The 20,122-nt window shown below is 43.6% G+C and overlaps 1 protein-coding gene and 1 long non-coding RNA gene across 3 annotated transcripts in view; one reads left to right on the top strand and one right to left on the bottom strand.

Annotated features, from left to right (window-relative positions):
* Window positions 1-7,902, top strand: part of LOC130131351 (uncharacterized) — a 48,478-nt gene extending 40,576 nt beyond the window's left edge. The window contains exons 3-4 of the long non-coding RNA XR_008812379.1: window positions 6,272-6,307; window positions 7,777-7,902. This is a non-coding gene — a long non-coding RNA (uncharacterized LOC130131351). The remainder of the gene's footprint in view (window positions 1-6,271; window positions 6,308-7,776) is intronic.
* The window catches only part of LOC130131350 (transmembrane protein 131-like), a 43,296-nt gene continuing 27,878 nt past the window's right edge, over window positions 4,705-20,122 (bottom strand). For both annotated transcript variants that reach the window (XM_056301013.1, XM_056301014.1), the window contains 21 exons: window positions 19,471-19,546; window positions 16,645-16,759; window positions 16,140-16,278; window positions 15,844-15,953; window positions 15,544-15,610; window positions 14,423-14,574; window positions 14,075-14,217; window positions 13,683-13,869; window positions 13,242-13,427; window positions 12,718-12,879; window positions 10,799-11,103; window positions 10,444-10,601; window positions 10,189-10,313; window positions 9,717-9,847; window positions 9,202-9,339; window positions 8,897-9,023; window positions 8,604-8,719; window positions 8,404-8,485; window positions 8,118-8,215; window positions 7,769-7,908; window positions 4,705-6,051 (listed from right to left, as the gene is read on the bottom strand). In XM_056301013.1, coding sequence (XP_056156988.1) covers window positions 5,809-6,051; window positions 7,769-7,908; window positions 8,118-8,215; window positions 8,404-8,485; window positions 8,604-8,719; window positions 8,897-9,023; window positions 9,202-9,339; window positions 9,717-9,847; window positions 10,189-10,313; window positions 10,444-10,601; window positions 10,799-11,103; window positions 12,718-12,879; window positions 13,242-13,427; window positions 13,683-13,869; window positions 14,075-14,217; window positions 14,423-14,574; window positions 15,544-15,610; window positions 15,844-15,953; window positions 16,140-16,278; window positions 16,645-16,759; window positions 19,471-19,546 — 3,000 coding nt within the window. In that variant the 3' untranslated portion in view covers window positions 4,705-5,808. The remainder of the gene's footprint in view (window positions 6,052-7,768; window positions 7,909-8,117; window positions 8,216-8,403; window positions 8,486-8,603; window positions 8,720-8,896; window positions 9,024-9,201; window positions 9,340-9,716; window positions 9,848-10,188; window positions 10,314-10,443; window positions 10,602-10,798; window positions 11,104-12,717; window positions 12,880-13,241; window positions 13,428-13,682; window positions 13,870-14,074; window positions 14,218-14,422; window positions 14,575-15,543; window positions 15,611-15,843; window positions 15,954-16,139; window positions 16,279-16,644; window positions 16,760-19,470; window positions 19,547-20,122) is intronic.

The following is a 20,122-nucleotide window of genomic DNA, read 5'->3' as shown; positions in this document are numbered from 1 at the left end:
ACTAGGACAGTGTTTCTCAACCGGGGGTCCGTGGTGTAATTGCAAGGGGTCTGTGAAAATATCTTTAAAAAAAAGATCCTATGACATTTATAGAAATGGGATTATTTTACTCAAATGTGACTGAGACCTTTATCTACCTAAACTATAAAGGGTAACAGGACTTTTTTCTCTAATTACATCTGTAATTTATTGTATTTTAATAAGAGATCTCGCTCCCGTTTGCATTGTTAAAAGTTACTGCATAAGAATTCTGTTGTGTTAACTATATCTTAAGTTACAACTGAAAGCTCTTATTTTTGCCCCAAAGAGTGAATAAATGCTATAATGCAATTTAAAATGCAGTTTCTACTGTTTCTATCAAATTGCAACCCCCCTCCCCCAAGATCAGGTGGAGGGGTCCTCAGGATAGATCAAAAATACGCAGGGGGTCCAGGACCCCAAAAAGGTTGAGAACCACTGGACTAGGACATACCCACATCCGGCTTCCCACCCACAGACACGGCCAATCGTGTCTGTAGGGACGCCCGGCCAAGCCAGAGGTAACATGGGGATTCAAACTAGCGATCACTGTGTTGGTAGGCAACGGAATAGACCGCTACCCGGACGCCCCCATTTTATCACTTTTTGTCCAAACGTCAACCATTAAGTTGATGTTTTTTGTTATTTTTGCAAACCTTTCCCGCTGGTTGTGAAAAGATACCTCAGCCAGCATTAACTGACATTGTCAGGGTGATATCGTCCTGCCTGTAATGAAGAGTGTATAGTGGTTTGTCTGGTTTATTTGAACATTGCCAACCTGTTTTCCAAATTGCTACAAGGCTGATGGGCGCTCCACTCCAGAGCTAACAAGTCTGAACTGGGGCATTGCAGAGTACATACATGAGGCCGTTACCACGGTGCTTATTTTGTGGACCAAAATGATAAGAAGTACAAGTAAAGCCTTTTTACTGTGATGATGAATGAAACAAGATCTTTGGGTTTTGCTGGGACCTATCAGAATCACGTTTATTGGCCATGTAGGTTTGCACACACATGGAGTTGTTCTCTGGTTTGGTGGCTCTCTCAGTGTACTGAACACAGAATAACAACACAACAATCTTCAGATATATACACAAGGACTGACTATATACAGGCAAAATAAGAGGTGATAAAGTGCAATGGTGCAGAGAATATATCAGAGATGCTGAAATAGATGTTAGCAGGTTATTTACATACATGCCTGAGGAAGAGGGACATGTACCAGTATACGTACAATGTACAGTACAGTATAGTATATACACAATGGCTTGATTTATTTGACAGTGTTACGTGTTCATCAGAGTGACAGCCTGTGGAAAGAAACTGTTTTTATATCTGGTTGTTTGGGGGTACAGTGCTCTGTAGCGCCTACCAGAGGGGAGGAGTTGGAACAGGGTGTGACAGGTCTGCAGTGATGGTGCCTGCCCGTTTCGTGAGTCTGGAGGTGTTTAAGTCCTGAATGCAGGGCAGGTTGGCACTGATGTTTTTCTCTGCAGACCTAACTGTGTGTTGGAGTCTGTCCCTGTCCTGTTTGGTGGCCGATCCAAACCAGACAGCGATGCTGTGCAGAGGACAGACTGGATTACTGCAGTGTAGAACTGAATCAGCAGCTCCTGAGGCAGGTTGATCTTCTTGAGCTGACCCCTGCTGGGCCTTTTTGATGATTGTGTCTATGTTGGATGCCCACCTTAGGTCCTGGGAGACTGTGGAACCCAGAAATCTGTAGGTTTTCACCATAGACACCGTGCTGATGAGTATGGTGAGGGGGGGCAGTGCTGGGGGACTCCTCCTGAAGTCCACTGTCTTTAGTGTGTTCAGGTCCAGGTTGTTATGGCCGCACCACAGGGCCAGCTGATCAGCCTCCCGTCTACATGCAGACTCGTCACCATCCCGGATAAGGTCAATGATGGATGTGTTGTCCACAAATGTCAGGGGTCTCATTTATAAAATAGTGTGTAGGATCCTTACTAAAAGCGCACAAAAGCTGAAAATGGCGTGCACGCCAAAAAAAAAAAGAAATTAAATATATGTGAGGTGTCATTATACAATCTGGCTTCAATTCACCACCTCACCATCTGCATTTACATACAGGTGCGCACATTCTCCCCGTCAAGTTTGTTCTTATAGATGACAAATTTTTTTGGGGGGGGGGGGAGTGGCGTATGCCTCTTTCAGACTCCATTTTGTGCTTATGCAATGGTTATAAATGAGACCCCAGGAGTTTAACAGAGGCGCAATCATTTGTGTAGAGGGGAGAGCACACATCCCCGGAGGGGGGCACCAGTGCGGATTGTCCGGGTGCTGGATGTGATTTCCCCCCGCTGCCTCCTGTCTGTCGGGAAGTGTTTAATCCACTGGCAGATGGGGGCTGGTACAGCGAGCCGAGTGAGTATGGAGTGGAGGATATCTAGGACGATGGTGTTGAATGCTGAGCTGTAGTCCACAAACGGGACCCTTGCGTATGTCCCCGGGGAGTCGAGGTGTTGGAAAATGTAGTGCAACCCCATGTTGACTGCAGGGGGCCTGTGAGTTCCTTCAGGCGGCCCAACACCAGTCTCTGGAAGGGTTTCATCACCTCAGACGTGCAGTGGGCCTGTAGTCATTTAATCCTGTGATACGGGGGGGGGGGGATGATAGTGGCACTCCTGAAGCAGGAGGGGACTTCACACAGCTCCAGTAAAACGGATCGTCAGTCAGTTGATGGTTCCCTGCAGTGTGTGTGTGTTAGGGGGGTGGTCTCCTGTAGTTGGCAAAAAAACCCAGTTTTCAACTTTTCAGAGTGGCACCTTTTTGCCCCTCTGATCTACTTTGTGAGTGTATTTCTGGCTTTCTTGTACCAGATCCTGTCTCCACTCCTGTAGGCTTCCTCTTTGCCCTGAACCAGGGCTTATTGTTGTTGAAAGGTACAGAAAGCTTTGATGGACAAGCACGCCTTCACAAAAGCTGATGTAAGATGTCACGGTGTCAGTTAGTTCATCCAGGTCTGTAGATCCAGCCTCAGAAACACTCCAGTCAGTGCAGTCGAGGCAGGCCTGGAGCGCCGGTTTTGACTCATTGGTCCACTTCCTCCCAGTTTTAACCGCAGGCTTTGCAGATTTTAGTCTCTGCTTGTAGGTGGGGATGAGATGAATCAGACAGTGATCACAGGGCCCAGAGCGATAGGTGCGTCCTTTAATATTGTGTAGCAATGATCCAGTAAGTTCAAGGCTCAGTGTTTTCGGTTTTTATTTTTCAAAGCCATCCAGCATGCCGAATTTTGCCACAAGAGGGTACTGTTACATAACCTCACAGGAACAAATTTTGGATCTGTGGAAACATAAAATCCAGGTGAAAATCAGTTTAAATCGATCTGTTCCTTTGTAAAAAAATCTGGGTATTTTTCGGTAAAAACCGAAAACGCTGAGGCTTGAGTATGTTGTTGTCCCGGGTGGGACTTTTGGCAGTTCGTGGCTAAAGGTCCTCAAGGATGACGAGTAGGGAGTCTGGGTATTTGTGCTCCATGTTTGTAATTTGATCAGCCAGGCGTTTTAACGCCTCTTGAACACAGGCCTGGGGTGGGATGTAGACACCCACCAGAATAAATTATGGAAAATTCCTGCGGTGAATAGGATGATTTACAGTCAATGAAAAAGTGAGGGCTGCATGATTTCTTAAATACTGTGACATCCGTACACCAGATCTGGAAAAGTCGAGTTTTTTCCGTTTAGGAGTAGCAGTTCGTCCATCTTGTTGGCACGCCAGCTCACTTACCCCTTCGGCATAGTCCGCACAGGGTTGTACCGATCAAGACTTTCATTAAAATGTTCAATTAGAGTCGATAAAAAAGTTTGTCCAGTGGACAGTTGGAGACTTTTTTTGGGGGGGGTTCCCCAATTGTATCCAGCCAATTACCCCAGTCGCCGGTCCGGGGAGGGCTGCAGACTACCACATGCCTCCTCCGATACATGTGGAGTCGCTTCTTTTCACCAGGGGGATGACCACCCTATTCCCCCCCAAGTGTACAGGCACCTTTGTGGCGTTTTTCGAACATGGGGGCAGTTGTCCAGTGTTCTAGATATACCAAAGGTTTTGATAATGGTATAGGAAAGGGGGAAGGAGGTCAGAGGGTTGTTGTTTTGTTTTTTTTTAGATTATTAATGGCGCAGCCTAGCTCCAATATGAACAAAAATATATTGGTTTATTCGTCAGTGTTTTCTGAATTTCAGCCAGATGTATGGGATAATATGTGGCCTCACTTTTATTAACAGCGATTAACTATTCCACTTAATTCTGGATTAAAAGGATATTTGATCCTCCGCATAAACAGATGTTGAAATTTACACGTGACCCTAATGAGAGGCCATGTGGGAAGCATTGGGCACGTGTTGTACCGCTGACATTAGCTGGATAACTGTGCTTCGATCGGGGAAGACATTTCGCTCTTTGCTTTGCACCAAGCGGAGGGAGTGCACACGACACAGGTTGTGAATCAACACGCGTGGGTTTCTTACCTGACATCGCTGTCGGTTGGTCTGGTATCACACCTCCTTCTCATGTGTCCATGCATCTATTGTGCAGATCCATTGAAAGACGTCGTGACTGTATTGATGTAAAACCTACTCCAGGTCAAACGACTAAAATACGTTGAGTTTTCTGTCAGATCATAGTGGCATTTTTTCAAACTAAAAGATGAGTCTGAAATCTCAATTCTGCTTTTATTTGAGGAGCAAGTGACATTATGAAATATTGGATGCAGATTACGAATTCGCTTTAAAACAACTTCAAATTCTGTCGCCAATTTGGGCCTGGAAATCTGCAGGAAACAGAATACCTTTTGGCTCAAGTGTCTCTGAAAGACATATCAAAAGCAAGCAACAGTAGAGCTGATATCAAAATTCAAGTATCACATTTGAACTTAGGAATTCAGTCAAGTGCATTCTTAACTGACAGTCTGAGTTTTCTCCTCAAAATAGCAATGATAAGGCTTAAACATATTGTCAGGCCTGGAAAATGAAGTACACAATAATTAAAAGCAATTTTCAGTAACACTTTCTATGAAGCACTGTAAGTCATCATTAGCCTGCTTATCTGTCAAATGTCATAATGCATCATAGCCAACTTGTTTTGCAGAGATGTATAATGACACTTCAGTGCTATTTCACAGTCTTCAGCCATAGTAATACACTTTATAGGAAAGTATGGGCGTTATAGATGCAAGCTTCATAGAAAGTGTTACCCAATTTTCACTTGAGGGAACTGAGTTCTACAACAGATTTTGAACGATTGCACATAGGTTTCTTGCCAACCAAAATATCCACTACAGGTGTCTGCTGGGGGGGGGGGGGGAATCCTGCACACCTTGAACCAAGAATTTGATGTTTTACAGGTCACTAATACTCAAATTAGAAGTCTTTATTTACTTAAACAGTTAAAATCCCTTATAGGAGAACTGGCCCAGGCTACGCAGTTATTGCAGTCGAATAAATGTAGCTCTGATTTTAAGGTTAACATCAGATAAATAAATTAAAGAACATAATGGCCTTCAGCCCATCTGTCTTATACCCCTTTCACACCAACCAAGGAGGTAGAAAGATATGTGAACCTGGATCAAGAAAGAGGAACTTTTGCCCACATGCCCCATGATCCTTCTCAGCAAGACTTGTACTTTAACAATGGCTTGGGCTGATTTCTGCAAGCCTCCATGCACATCAGACCCAGGCATTTAAGTCACTGCTTAAGAGTAGACGTGGCGCATTGGGACAAAGCAACACGCACGTACACATGCGCACACACAAAAAGCCGGTGAGCGCCCTAATTGGTGCCGTTATTTGAGGAATTTGGCCAAGGCTCAGAGCTCCGCCGATTTAAGGTTGGTCTCCACACACTCCAGGGGTTGTAGGTGGGGCCTGTCTGGGAAGGGGTGGGGCCTCCATTGTCATGGCTGCCAATCAGGTGTGAAGAAGAGGGCGGGGAGTAGGAGTCAGAATTAGTGGCCCAGATGGAATGGCTGAAGGGAGGGCTAGATGACCACAGGCTGTTGCTGCCTAGGATGGCCTGAGGGAAAGAAAACACAATTATTAAAAAAATGTCTGATACCAACCGAGCAGCACACTCAGTCATGGGATGACGACATGTACCAATGGCCTGCATCTACATTGGTATATAGTCCTGTTACATTCCTCAATAGTGTTCAGTGGTAACTAATAATTTATTTGTGAAAAATCGCTTCCAAATGTATAAAGTAACTCTATAGCTTCTCCCTGTCCCCATACAGAAGCAGCCTGTCTGGAGAGACTTTCTGCTGATGGAGGTAGGACAGGAACACACACCACCCATCTCAGTAATACTTTCTTTCCACAGGCAGTCAGGTTGCTTAACAGCCAATGCACCTTACATTGCTGTGTTATTGTATACATAGTCTACGTGTGTCCTTTGTGACACATTTTTTTCTAGGGAGCTGTTACTTATCTGATGCGAGGGTCTAAGGACAGGATGTTGTGTACGCACAGATTAGGTCAAGTAAAAGTTCCGGTGTTTAAATCATTTTAATTTGGGGTAGTGGAAGGACTTGTACCGATTGGCTAGACAGAGAGACCAAGGTGCTGACAAGCGAGGAGAGTGTGCTAAGAAGGAATACTTTGAGGGGCTGATGAAGAAAATGAGAGAAGGTTGGATGATGTAGGGATAGTGAATCAGGAAGTGAGGGCAGCTGGTCCTGATGACATACCTGTGGAGGCATGGAGATGTTTAGGAGAGATGGCAGTGGAGTTTTTAACTAGAAAGTGAGAGGATGCCTGGAGAAGAAGCATACTGGTACCGATTTTCAAGAACAAGGGCAGAACTGTAACAACTACAGAGGTATAAAGTTGATCAGCGACAGATGGGTATCAGCAAGAGTTAAAGGGAAAGTTTACAAGATGGTTGTGAGACAGTGGCGAGATGCTGAGTATATTGGGAGAAGGATGAAGAAATGGATGATCCGCTGTGGCGACCCCTAACGGCAGCAGCAGTAAAATAAGAGGTTTAGATAAACTGAACCTGTTAGTTTGCCCTGATGCCATGGTGAAGCAGGTACATAAAATACTACAAACATAAGACTGTATTTCCTTTAGGAGATTCAGCATTCCAAAACTGATGTCTAAGAACATGACACTCACTCAGAAGCTTAAATTTCCCTCTCGTGCTAGCTTTGTTTATTAGTACAGTGGCTGCAACAGCATTTCCATATTGTTTTGTTCTCCATCTAGGGGCCACAAACTGACAGTAGTATTTTATATACTACTTTCGGCTGCTCCCGTTAGGAGTCGCCACAGCCATCTCAATCTTGCCTCTCTTGCTTTGTCTCCAAACCATATAACATAGCTGGTCTCACAACCATCTTGTAAACTCTCTTTTTCACCTCTCTCGACACAATGCAACTCGTTCTGTCCTGATGACACACCAAGTACCTTCCTAGCTGTGGTTGTCCAGCCATCTGGCAACTCTTCACTACCACCCAGTGCCTGTCTTAACTCCTGCCTGAACTCCACACGACAGTCTTCCTTCAGAATTATGCCTACCGTTCCTCTGCACATCGCCCTTGTTCTTGAAAATCGGTACCAGTATGCTTCTTCTTCTTTGCCAACCTTTTCCTCTGTCCTGATGACACACCAAGTACCTGCCTTAACTCCACGCAACAGTCTTCCTTATCTATACTTATGAAACCATACTATTGCTCTACTACTTTATGCTGCCCACCATGACAAACTTGTTACATGTGTTTGTGTCTTACATTGGAAGGGCTGGGAGTGGAGCTACGGGGCCAGGGTTCCAGTGGTTCAGTGGGCCACACGGAGGAGGAAGTGGGTGGAGCAAACTCAGGCCAGTTCTGCTGTGGTTCCACCCCTCGCCCAGACGTCATCTCGCTGAACACTACAGGAGAAAAAACAAAGCAGTTTCATACATAAAGGTCCTAAAACTCTAAGCAAATAGATCATTGCTTCATTTACTTCTCTGGTGAAAAGGTACCTAAACATGAACACCCTCATTCAAGTATGGGTGTTTTCATTCTTAGTTCACCACCTGAGAGAAACTACATATCAGGATCTAGCGTGAATCTTATAGCCTGTGAGTCTTCTTACCTCCAGACAGGTTGAAGAGGTTGCTGGTTCCAAATGCTGAGAATGAATTGTTCAAACTAGGGCTTCTGCCATTCCCAATAGGGCTCAGCAGTGCAGGGCTGAGGAAAAATATGATTGTACCAATGGCGGAAAGTCTTTAATAATGACAATAGACACATTCATATACAGAAGCTGATGACAGGCCAATATATATAACTGAATATTTGTAGTCATCTGTATTAGCCCTTTACATCCGAAGCCTTCGAAATAAACACATTTAATTGTAAGCGAATGGGGCCAGCTTTACCTGTCTGAACAGTCACTGCCCACAGAGGCCATGTGGCCCAGGCCTGTCCGGCTCAGGGATCCTCGAGCTGAACTACTGCCCCCTGGAGGAGAAGAAATAAGAATGCATATTAGGAAATACGGGACAGATAAAAAGGAAGTTACAAGATCACAATGTTTTTATTATGAGACTTCTCTGAGGAGGAGTAAAGTGGCTCTTACCAGGACTTTTGTCATAGCCTGCAGCCACATCAGCAAAGGTGGGGTTCCCATTTTGACCAGGAAGTGAGACTGATTTGGCAAGTTTGCTTTTACTGCCAGCCATGGACCCCATGTCACTGAAAATAGCAAAAGAAAACATAACTCCAACATCAGAAATATATATTAAAATAACTAATTACTTTGTATACATAATGACAGCATAGTAATGGACAATATGAGGAAAAAACTGCATCACAATCGAGTCCTGGTGTGCATCTATAGTTCACCCTTGCTTATCATTGCTGTGGGTTTACCTGGTGGTGCTGCCCGACCCACAGCTAGAGAAGAAGGCAGAGGATGGTGGTGGGGTCCTGATAGGCCTTTTTAGGAAGGGGTCTGCATTCATAGTTTGCATGGAGATCTGCTGGAGACTGTCCACGGCTAGGGAAACATCCATATTAATCACACTGCAGGCCTACAGTTTGACTTTAGTTACATGAAAAGCTGATAAACAATAAAATAAGGGGTTGTGTATACCCATAAACTGAAATACTGGGCAACGGGTGGTAAATTAATCCTGGAAGCGTTAAGTGTAGTCTCAGATATATTATTCTCTCACCACTATTGGTTTTGTATAGTGGCACACAGTCCCACTCTGGAGGCGGAGAGGTGTTGCTCTCTGCTTCTGAGCCACTACTGCTGCTGCTGCCCTTGGGCAGGGGGCTGGGATGCAGGTCCTCCAGCTTACCACGAGGCACTGGGGACACAGGATCACCAATATAATAACCCCAACCTCACCAGATATCACAACATGAAGGCCTGGGAAATACCATATGGGAATTTTGTTTATTATTGGTAGAACATCTGTAACTCCTCTTTTTGTGCTCTGTGTATTATTGCAATACATTACAAATATCCTAGGGTCTAATAGTGTTTTCATGGGGATGGCCCTACTGTACAGATCAATGTCAAGTCAGGACTGACAAGGTTGCGTAACACAGTTTTGGAAAAGTATAAATTGTTAGTTTCCAAACTACAAAAGTTATTAAGACGGTCACCTGTCCTCTTATTCTGTGCCCCGACCTTCCCCTCACCCAAAGCATGACTATAAAGAGAACGGAAACAAGGGCTCACCTCTTGGTTTTGAAGGTAAAACTTTGTTTGTCGCAGATGAAGCACTGCTTAGTGCTTGGTTTATGACACTCTTGGAGTTAAAGGCTTTTCTCTTGTTTTCCAGAAGCGTGACATATGGTAGCTCTAGTGAACTGCGGTGTGAGGAGAACATAATCAGCATGGCACTACTATGCAGTTAACAAGGTTATGCAAAGAGATCAAAATTCCGACAGCATTAAGATTAAGTCTGGATTTAACTGGGCTAAGGATATGATACATGGGTCCATTCTAGACAAGAAAGCCACACAGCGGTTAGCAAGGTTAAACGCTAAAACCTAAGTAATTTCTAGTGTTAACTTCATTAACCTATCCCTAACTCTGATAGAGTGTTACAAAAGCAGAAACTGTTAAAGGGTTTTCACAATCACTGACCTACGGCGACTACTTATAAGGTGTGAAGTCTTTGTCCTTATTTCCCTGGGAGTGCACTAACCTTGACATTTGGCTTTTCTCCTGTGTAATGGTGGGCTTCTTGTTCTTGGGCTTTAAGCTAGGCTCTAGGATTTCTTCTTTGTCCTTTTCCAGTGTAAGTGGTCCCCTTTTCTTGTTAGCCAGCTCCTATAAAATAACAACAATGAATTCCATGTTTACTGCAGTTTAACACATGCCAGAGAACGATAAACGAATGTCAATATTAATAATAACAAATAAAATTGTTAAAAGAAGATGTGTAACAGGATGGTGGTACCTCTTTGAAACTGGTCTCCGTGTCTGTGGTGGTGGAAGAGCTGTCATCGTTGTCCTCCCTCTGCAGCTCCTCTCCTTGAGTCTTTCCCTTTGGCCTGGCCTCGCCCTCCTCCCTCCTCCTCTGTGCCTTGGCTTTGCGGTGTACCTTCCCTTTAGCACCTGGAGGGGAGAGTTTTTTTTGTTTTTTTTTTGGAGGAGGGGGGAGGTCGATTTGCACACACAATACATGGACAACTTCAGGAGAATAGAGAAAATATTGGCCAAACTACACCCATGTCCATGAGGTTTGAGATAAAATATGACATCTCAATATTCAGATTGGCATTAACCTCCAAGATAAACAGCACTGCCTCTACCTTTGGTCTGAGCACTGGGAGCTGACCCCAGCTCTTCAGTCGTGAACTCTGGTCTGTCCAAATCCTTGTCCATGGCCTCCACCAGGTTGGCATAGTCCTGTTCATCCTGCCCAGGGCTGGGGCCTTTGGCTGGGGGAGGAAGGCTCTGCTGAGGCTGCTTGGAGTTTGTGGCACGAGCCTTGCGGCTGGCGTGCTGACCAGGGGAAGCAGTGCTGTCAGGGGCTTTTGGTCCCGGCTGTGAGGAGGGGGTAGAGGATTGGGGCAAGGGGCGGCTCTGGCTTCCCCTGGTGTTTCTATTTCCTGACCTTGAGGATAGAAAAAGACAGGCTTGGCAGTGAGCTGAGGCTAGAGTCTACATAACCTTTCATGCTAGTGGCAACATTATTTTGTAGTGCATGAAACAAGCTGTAACCTTAAAGCAAGGGTATATTTATCAAATTTTAAGTATTTACTGTTAGCTGAGTACAATACAGGCTGGTCATAAACTTCGTGAGATACTTGACACAAAACACATAAAAGGGACAAACACCATGTCTATATATACAATTGACAGAGTAAAAGTATGAGAATGTTGATAAAAGAAAAGATTTCTGTATGTATTGACAAGTAAGTAAATTTGGGTTACAATATGGAGTCCTAAAGACCGGCCAAGACTAAAATATCCCAATAGTATCCCCTTTTAAAAGACATTTTATGTGGGTTCCAGATATTTAGCGACGCATTTAGAAAACTTACACCGTTTACTACACCTACGAACAAATCGATTTCAGAGAAAAGTAGAGCGAATTACAGACCATTTTCTCCCATCAACTGGGAAGAAGCCCTAAAAACTGTTAACTTGACCTCCTCTTGTGCCCAGCTTAGCCTTATCCAGTTTCAGATGCTTCACACACTCCACTACAGTAAGGCTAAGCTTTCCAAAAATTTACACAGATACAATTAAATGCAATAGATGCTCACTTTTAACCATGTGATCTAACACGTGTTCTGGTTGTGCCCCAAATTATTTAGGTTTTGGGAATCGTTTTTCAATGTAGTCTCTGAAATAACACAAATTAAAAATGTCACCATCTCCTCACATAGCCATTTTTCGAAGACCAACAGAACATTATAACTAATATTCAAACATGTTATTGCCTTTACCGCCCTAATTGCACACATAAGCGTTCTCTTTCTAGGGAAATCCTCTCTACCCCCATCATTTATATCCTGGATATGAGCTGTAATGTCCTTCTTGAAATTGGACAAAAATTAAATTCTCCATGAGGGGTTCCACTGACAGATTCTTTTCCCACTAGCAACCATTAATCAGTTATTTTGATCAACTGCCTGCCAGCAAAATTTCATAGTGGAGGTGTGTTGTGGTCCCGTCTGCCCTTGCTGCCTGTTTGCCACCAGCCCCTCTTTAAGGGGACTTATGCATGGTAAAAGGGGTTATATGTATGCTCTCGGATGTAGGTACCCTAACTGAACGTCCCAGACTCTATGTTCGGGACTCTCAGCAGTACTGCAACAGTCACCATCTTACAATGCTGTGATTGCAACATTCCCAAATCTTCTGTGAATAGTACACATGGCCATCGAAACACTAGTTAATGGTCACACCCATATTTGCATATGAAACTGGTTCTTGGTTTCGGTCGGTATGCAACTGTATTGTTTATAAGGGTGGGGATACCTGCAGTCAGTTTAGACTGAAGAGGTCACTTTTCACACGGGCCAAAAAAAAAAACTGCCAACATCTGCTTTTTTACATTGACCAAAGGCGGACATTGGACAAGTGATGAAACGTTTGTCAATAAATGTGTCAAGATGAACTGATTCAACCTCCTTTTACTTTGTATATGACCTTTTTTCTATTTCTGTACAACATATTGCTGCATTTTCTTTAATAAAGTATTGTTAAAAAAACAACTTACTGTGTTGTACTGTTCTGAAGTCTTACTATTTCCCTGAGGTCAAAAGGTTTTCCTGTCTCAATGGAGTTGCTGGAGGCTTCGTAGCACAAATGCTTTTTATACATCTCCCAGATGCCCAGGGCCTCTAGGTAGGCTGCTACAATCACCAACAAGAACATGAAGCTACAGGGAACACAACACTGATCAAAAGTTACCCTTTTAACAGACCTTAGTTTTTTTTAAACTTAGTGTGAAGATGTTGTTCTACAGCATGACTTAAACTCTTATCATAGAGCACAGCAAAAATACATGCAGCTGATACATTACACTACAGAAATGTGTAGATAAATGTTCACCTATTTTTCTGCAATCCAATAACTTCCACAAATCCTGAATATTGTTCATTAATTTGCCTTTTCCAGGCATCCCGGATCTGCACTTACACCCTGGAAGTGGCAAGTGATGCTACCTGTTTGTGCTTATTTTACAAAAAAAAAAAACAAGATTTAATAAAACAGATCATTTGGGTTAATCTGTGTCCAGACCTCATGATGACAGAGATGAAGAAGTAGAGCTCCAGCTCCCAACTGGGCCGAGGCAGAGCAGAGGCGCATGACGCCAGCATGTGGTATGGGAGGGAGGCGTTGAGGGAGAAGACAAACTGGGAGCCCCCCACCGTGGTCAGCTTCAACTCCCTTATCACCCGGGAGGAGGTAAAATCAGGTGTGAACCTGGAACCGCATACACACACACACAAAGGTAGGGGAGACAGACAGATGTCAGCATTAAGTTTTAATGTGTAATATGTCAGGTTTCCTGAAGCATAATATGTATAGTAAATATCAGCAGGGGTTGCTGAATGACTTCTGTATTCACAAATGCAGCAGCTGGGCTGGTCCGAGTTTTTGTTATCTGATGCCCTGCTCCCTAAAAATCACAAGGTTAGTACTATTTCTGAAGCTCAAAACAGTGACTGAGTAACTTACATAATGACTATGTCTTTTGAACCATTTGGTTTAAGCACAAATTCTTGACAGTTCAAAACTTTGAAACCAAATCCTTCACAGGGGCGGCCGTTGATCTCGAGGGACTGGATTATGATTGGCAGCTGACCAGTGTTCTCGACCTTGAATGATCTCTTCATGGTGAAGAGGACTTCTTTTGGCCTGTTTTCTGTAGAAACAAGAAACCACTGAATAAACAGAGCGTCAAAGCAACTTATTTACTTGGAAGATATGATAACTTGTAAACAATCTCAAAAGGCAATATGACTCAAAATGCCATTGCCATTGGCTAAAACTAACTTGTTTGAATAGATTGTGCACTTACTACCTCTATTGTTCTTGTGAGAAGGATGACTGCTGACCACTTTACTTACTATCTGTGCATTCTTTTAGGAGAAACTCCGCCATCTTGAACCTGAGAAAGCCCCCAGGGCCTGGATACTTGCCCCCCACCGTTAACCTCTCATAGCAACCTTGGCCCTGGGTGACCAAAAACTCCAACCCGGTCAGGTTGTTCCTGCACATGCATGCCCCAAAAATTACTCATATCAGTTGAACACATTAAAAAACTGCAGATCAAATGATCATTTTATGTTATGGTACACATCAATTTGAACAGTTTGAGCATCGTCCTCTTGCAAACTGAGGGATAATTTTTCTCAGGATGGGAAATAAACAGCTACTGAAAGCCAGAACAAAACCAAACGGCCCACACTGTGTACCTGAGTATGAGCAGAGAGCTGACCGTGTGGTTGCTGATGGGAGAAAACTTCAGTTTCAGTGTCTTGAGCTCCTCCGGCTGCAGTGGCAGGTTATAAACATACGGCTGCGCTGCCCCTGCCACAAAGCCTGCCTTGTTTTTTGGCAGAGCCGTCTATGTTGGGAGAGAAGGCTGATGAGAAAACATGTGGTCCTACAATGCGTCTGACCAAACATTAGGAGACAGACCATTAACACTCAGAAGTGGAATGAAAGCAGACAGCTGGAAATATGAACAGGGCATCCAGGGAATTTGGGAGTACAACTAACATACAGGTGTCATGGCAATTATTTAATTCCACTCTGACAATAAATGAGCGTGACAAAAATCTTAACAGTATTTTTTTTTTTTTATTATTAAATTTTCCCCCTTTATTCTTCCCAATTGTACTTGGCCAATTACTCCACTCTTCCGAGCCATCCCCATCACTGCTCCACCCCGTGCCGATCCGGGAAGGGCTGCAGACTACCACATGCCTCCTTCAATACATGTGCAGTCGCCAGCCGCTTCTTTTCACCTGACAGTGAGGAGTTTCACCAGGGTGGACATAGCACATGGGAGGATCACGCTATTCCCCTCCGAGTAGAGGAGGTGCTAGTGCAGCGACCAGGACACATCCGGCTTCCCACCCACAGACACGGCCAATTGTGTCTGTTGGGACGCTTGACCAAGCCGGCGTTAACACAGGAATTCGAACTGCCGATCCCCGTGTCGGTAGGCAATGGAATAGACTGCCATGCCACCCAGACGCTGCCCCCCCCACCACCACACACACACTTTTAACTGGCTCTCCAGTAAAACACATTGCATTATTTTGATGTATAAAATGTTTTATAAAAAACAAGTTTAATAGATTGATTAAATTTAGTTCAGTATCCAATCAGAGAAAAAAGTGTTGTGGATGGGAGTTTATTAGAGGTGTGTGTGTGTGTGGGGGGTCCGTTTCTGCCCTTTCACTTAATCTTGCTTTTATCTATAAATCTGGAAATCCATTAGAGTAACTGGGAGAAGCAAATAAAGCTGAGTATGCCAGTGGTGACATGTTATAGTCAACATACTGTGTAGCGTAGTCTACAGACATACCTGGTTTTTGTAAATCTGAAACTCCAGTGTGGTGTGGCTGAAGTTGGGAAGTCGCTCCCAGGGCAACCTGATGTAGAGGAAGTAAAAGAAACAGACAAAACTAAGTGCGATTGGGGAAAAATAAACTTTCATTGTTTGATGTCTGTCAGCTGTGTCAAAGTAGTGCAGTGCCAGTTCAGTGGTATCACAAGAATGCAATTTCTTCAATCTTGGCAACTCAGTGAAATTAAAATAGACAATTTGATCCTTATAATCGTCCCCAGTCCACCCCACCCCCCCAGCCTGTTTGCTGCCACTTACATTTGTGCCAGTTTCTCTGTAAATACGAAGAGGTTAGGATAGAGTGCCAGGGGGAGAATCTGAATGTAGAGGAGACTGTCAGATGGGTTCTCCAATATCACCTCAATCTCCTATGGCCAGAAAAAAAAACACAAACAGAGCTATGAGATTACACGCAGACCCAAAAAAAAAACAACAAACATTTTGCTAGCCTCATGATCACACTTCACATTTTAACCACTGTTATTAAACTCTACTCTGCATTGAGCTGCCCAACAAGTGTGTTCATACAAGCTGTTACCATGGGTGGCACTAACCGAGGAGCTGTTTATGCTGGTGAGGGGGAAGATGATGTGGTGCGAAGAGTTTACGATGGAAGGCCACGTCAGCTGAGCTGAGACTCTGGTCTGCACGTTTCTCTGAAGGTCCGCATTGGCCTCAAACACAGCCTCAGCCCTGGTGAAGGGAAGATGAACAAGGAAGTCTCATTGGCAGCACTTACATATAAATTCAAGTCAGTCATCTTTTGGGCTATTTAAAAGCTCTGAAATGACACATTCGTGGTATAAAAGAGCATTATGTTGTCTGACCAAAAAGTAATGGCTAATTCTATAAAAAATATATTAGTGGCTTTTATTGTTTTGTGCGATGCTTTAAAAAAAATGAAGCACTTCATATGGGCTGTATCCCTAATACTTGGAGAAACGAGACTTTAAGACACCACATATATCCCCAGTATAAGAGTGCTAGTGTATTTCATAATAATGAAATAATAAAAAAAAAATAGTTGAAGTCAAATGCATTCATGATTTTAAAACGTACACATGTTGAGAATCATCTTTCAGCTGCTTCCATCTCTTGCGCAGCATTTGATATAAATCCACATCAGCGTCCCATGAATCCTCCTGCATAAACAGCCCTGGTGGTCGAGGCTCCGCTGAAATTGACACAAAGACGTGGATGTTAGTTGAGTCAAGTTTAGCTTAAAATAGGCTCATCAGAAAATGCAGAGGACATAAAAACACAGGTAAAGATGTGAGCATATACACGGGGGACAGACTTTGCGCATGTCAGTTCATCTATTGTGAATCCGTGCAGATCAAATCCATGCTCGTCAGCGTTAAGACCTCTGGTTTATCTTTGCTATTAAGCCCGTCTTAGGTAGCTACACATTTGGAGACAGTGGCAGCACTTACAAAAAGACAGGAGGCGGAGCTGGAGGTTGAAGATGCTAAGATTTTCATTGGGAGTGACGAAGAAGGGACAGGATTAGGAACGAGTATATTAGAGGGACAGCTCAAGTTAGACGGTTTAGAGACAAAGCAAGAGAGGCAAGACTGAGATGGTTTGGATATGTGTGGAGGAGAGATGCTGGGTATATTGGGAGAAGGATGCTGAATATGGAGCTGCCAGGGAAGAGGAAAAGAGGAAGGCCAAAGAGGAGGTTTATGGATGTGGTGAGGGAGGACATGCAGGTGGCTGGTGTGACAGAGGAAGATGCAGAGGACCGGAAGAGATGGAAATAGATGATCCGCTGTGGCGACCCTTAACGGGAACAACTAAACGCAGTAGTAGGTAGCTACTCATAAGGACCCAAGTTCTTTTCAAGTATGCAAGAGTTGCTCTCAGCCGGATGTGACTCTAGCAAGAATTTTGAAAGGATCAAAATACCCAGAACATGGGACACCTCCTTAGCTGAATGGTTACAGCTCATACCACATGGCCATATGGTCACACCAGTCGCCAGTTCGATTCCAACCAGTGACTTTTATTGCATGTCATACCCCTCTCTCCCATTTCCTGTCTGCCTCCCATATTGTCGCTAATAAGGTAAAAAAAAAAAAAAAAAAAAAGCCCCCAAAAAAATCATTTCTAATTTCGTATTCCTTATGCTTATTTTTCTTCTTACCATTATAAATCTTAATATAATATAATCACAATTCTTAATTAAACTCAGTGTATTGTTCTTCACACTTCAATAAAACTAAAACTGAATTCTACCCCAGGTTAAATTAATTAAAGAAAGGCAGAAGCAGATCATATAAATTATCAAATGAAAGCATGAAACACAAAAGGGTTTCAGGCTGTTTCTTTGAATATCTGTATTATATCAGACAACAAACAACGTTTTCGCTTATAGCCTCATCCTCCCCATCATATCAGCCTGCATCTGTCCATGCATTCAGATAAAATGAGCCAGGCAGGCCACTAAGAGGCGTTAGGTCATTTTTCATTAATAACTAATTTTGAGGTAATACGATAACACATCTAACCTAATTGCAGTGGGATTAATAAGATTATAAAAAGTAATTGAATAACGAGAAAAAGTTAAACTATTTCATGATGTCTACATTCAGCTTCATTCAAACAGGAAATAGGCTAAGCTTTAGTTCTTTGAGTTAAAAGCACATGGTGAAAGGGAAGCAGATGAACACAAAACACTGAAAACTACCAAAAACTTTGCAACGTCAAATACTTTCAACATGGACGGAAAGTAAGTGGATGACTCAAACGGTTTTCATCTCTCAGTTGATGAGAGTTAACCACCCATCTACACTGATCAGCCAAAACATTAACACCACCTGCCTAATATTGTGCAGGTCTCCCTTGTGTCACCAAAACAGCTCTGACCCGTCGAGGCATGAACTCCACAAGACCTCTGAAGGAGTCCTCTGGTATCTGGCATCAAGATGTTAGCAGCAGATCCTTGAAGTACTGTAAGTTGCAAGGTGGGGCCTCTGTGGATCAGACTTGTTTTTCCAACACATCCCACAGATGCTTGATCAGATTGAGATCTGTGGAATTTTGAGGCAAAGGCAACAACTTGAACTCTGTCATGTTCCTCAAGCATTCCTGAACAATTTTTGCTGTGTGGCAGGGTGCATTATCCTGCTGAAAGAGACCACTGCCATCAGGGAATACCGGTGCCATGAAGGGGTGTACTTGGTCTGCAACAATGTTTAGGAAGACGATACCTGTCAAAGTAACATCCACATAAATGCCAGGATCCAAGAACATTGCCCAGAGTATCACACTGCCTCCGCTGGCTTGCCTTCTTCCCATAGTGCATCTTGGTGTCATCTCTTCCCCAGGTAAATGACACACACGCACCCGGTCATCCACATGATGTACAAAAAAATGTGATTCATCAGACCAGGCCACCTTCTTCCACTGCTCCATGGTCTAACACTCATGTGCCCATTGTAGGCGCTGTGGACAGGGGTCATCATGGGCACTCTGACCGGTCTGCGGCTACGCAGCCCCATACACAGCAAGCTGTGATGCACTGTGACCAGATACCTCTTCTCCTGGATCACCACCTTTCCGTGGTGGAGAAGCTTACGTGTACCAATGATCCCAAGAGCTATGCCGTCCGGAGCTTGGCTCCTGGTAGGGTCACCCAAGGTGGATAGGTCAAGGGGGAGGTTCCAGACGAAGCGTGATCCATAGTAATTAGATAATGTTACTGACTTACCTGTCAGTGGTTTTAATGATTTGGGTGATCAGTGTAGGACGACTCTCAAAGTGAATAGCTTTTCCTGTATTGCTCCTGACACATCTGAAAATGGCATGAGTCGGGCCAAGCTTTGAATAAGGGCCCTCGTGTTGTACAGTCCAAAGGACATTTAGGAATTTTGGAATACTTACATTTGAGAATAAACGGTATCCCCACATAGCAGTAATCACTGCACAGGAGGCTGGGATCAAAATATATTTTTGCAACCTAAACCAGAAAGAGAAAATGAACAGAAAACTCCCACTTCACCCTGCAAAGCTGTTACTTTACTATATGGTACATACAGTAATTAAATACTAAAATGCTAGGTGTAATCCAGTGAGAAGTACAAAAAAAGGATACTTAAGCTGCTTTCAAGACACAGCGCGATTTGTACTGCGCTCGCCACTAGGTTCAACACGCATCCTTCAGACACAACACATTTTGAGCTGCGCTCACCGCTGGCTAAGCGCGGAGGACAGAGCAAAACAGGCAGAGTTTTCAAAACTTCTAGCAGGACAAGTTCTTCGTTTTGTTGTTGCCAAAAAAAATTAAAAAAATCTCATTTAAGAAACTTTAATATGTCTGTAGATCTATTGAGGGGGAACACTTTGTAAGCATATAACAAACCTAAGCTATTTTTATCATATAGGCTACATATATTACCTAACTACAAGCTACCTGTTATATTGCCTAACTACAAGCTGACTGTTAAACACACCTGACATAACTACTTGGTTGGCAATGTATTTCCAAGCAGGGGCTTTCTTCCCGAGGTCTCTATACAATTGTAAACTTGTGTTG

The sequence above is a fragment of the Lampris incognitus genome, chromosome 21 (genome assembly GCF_029633865.1).
Source record: "Lampris incognitus isolate fLamInc1 chromosome 21, fLamInc1.hap2, whole genome shotgun sequence".
Classification (NCBI taxonomy): Eukaryota; Metazoa; Chordata; class Actinopteri; order Lampriformes; family Lampridae; genus Lampris; species Lampris incognitus.
The sequence above is the reverse complement of the archived record's forward strand: the minus strand, read 5'-3'. Positions and strand labels throughout refer to the sequence as shown.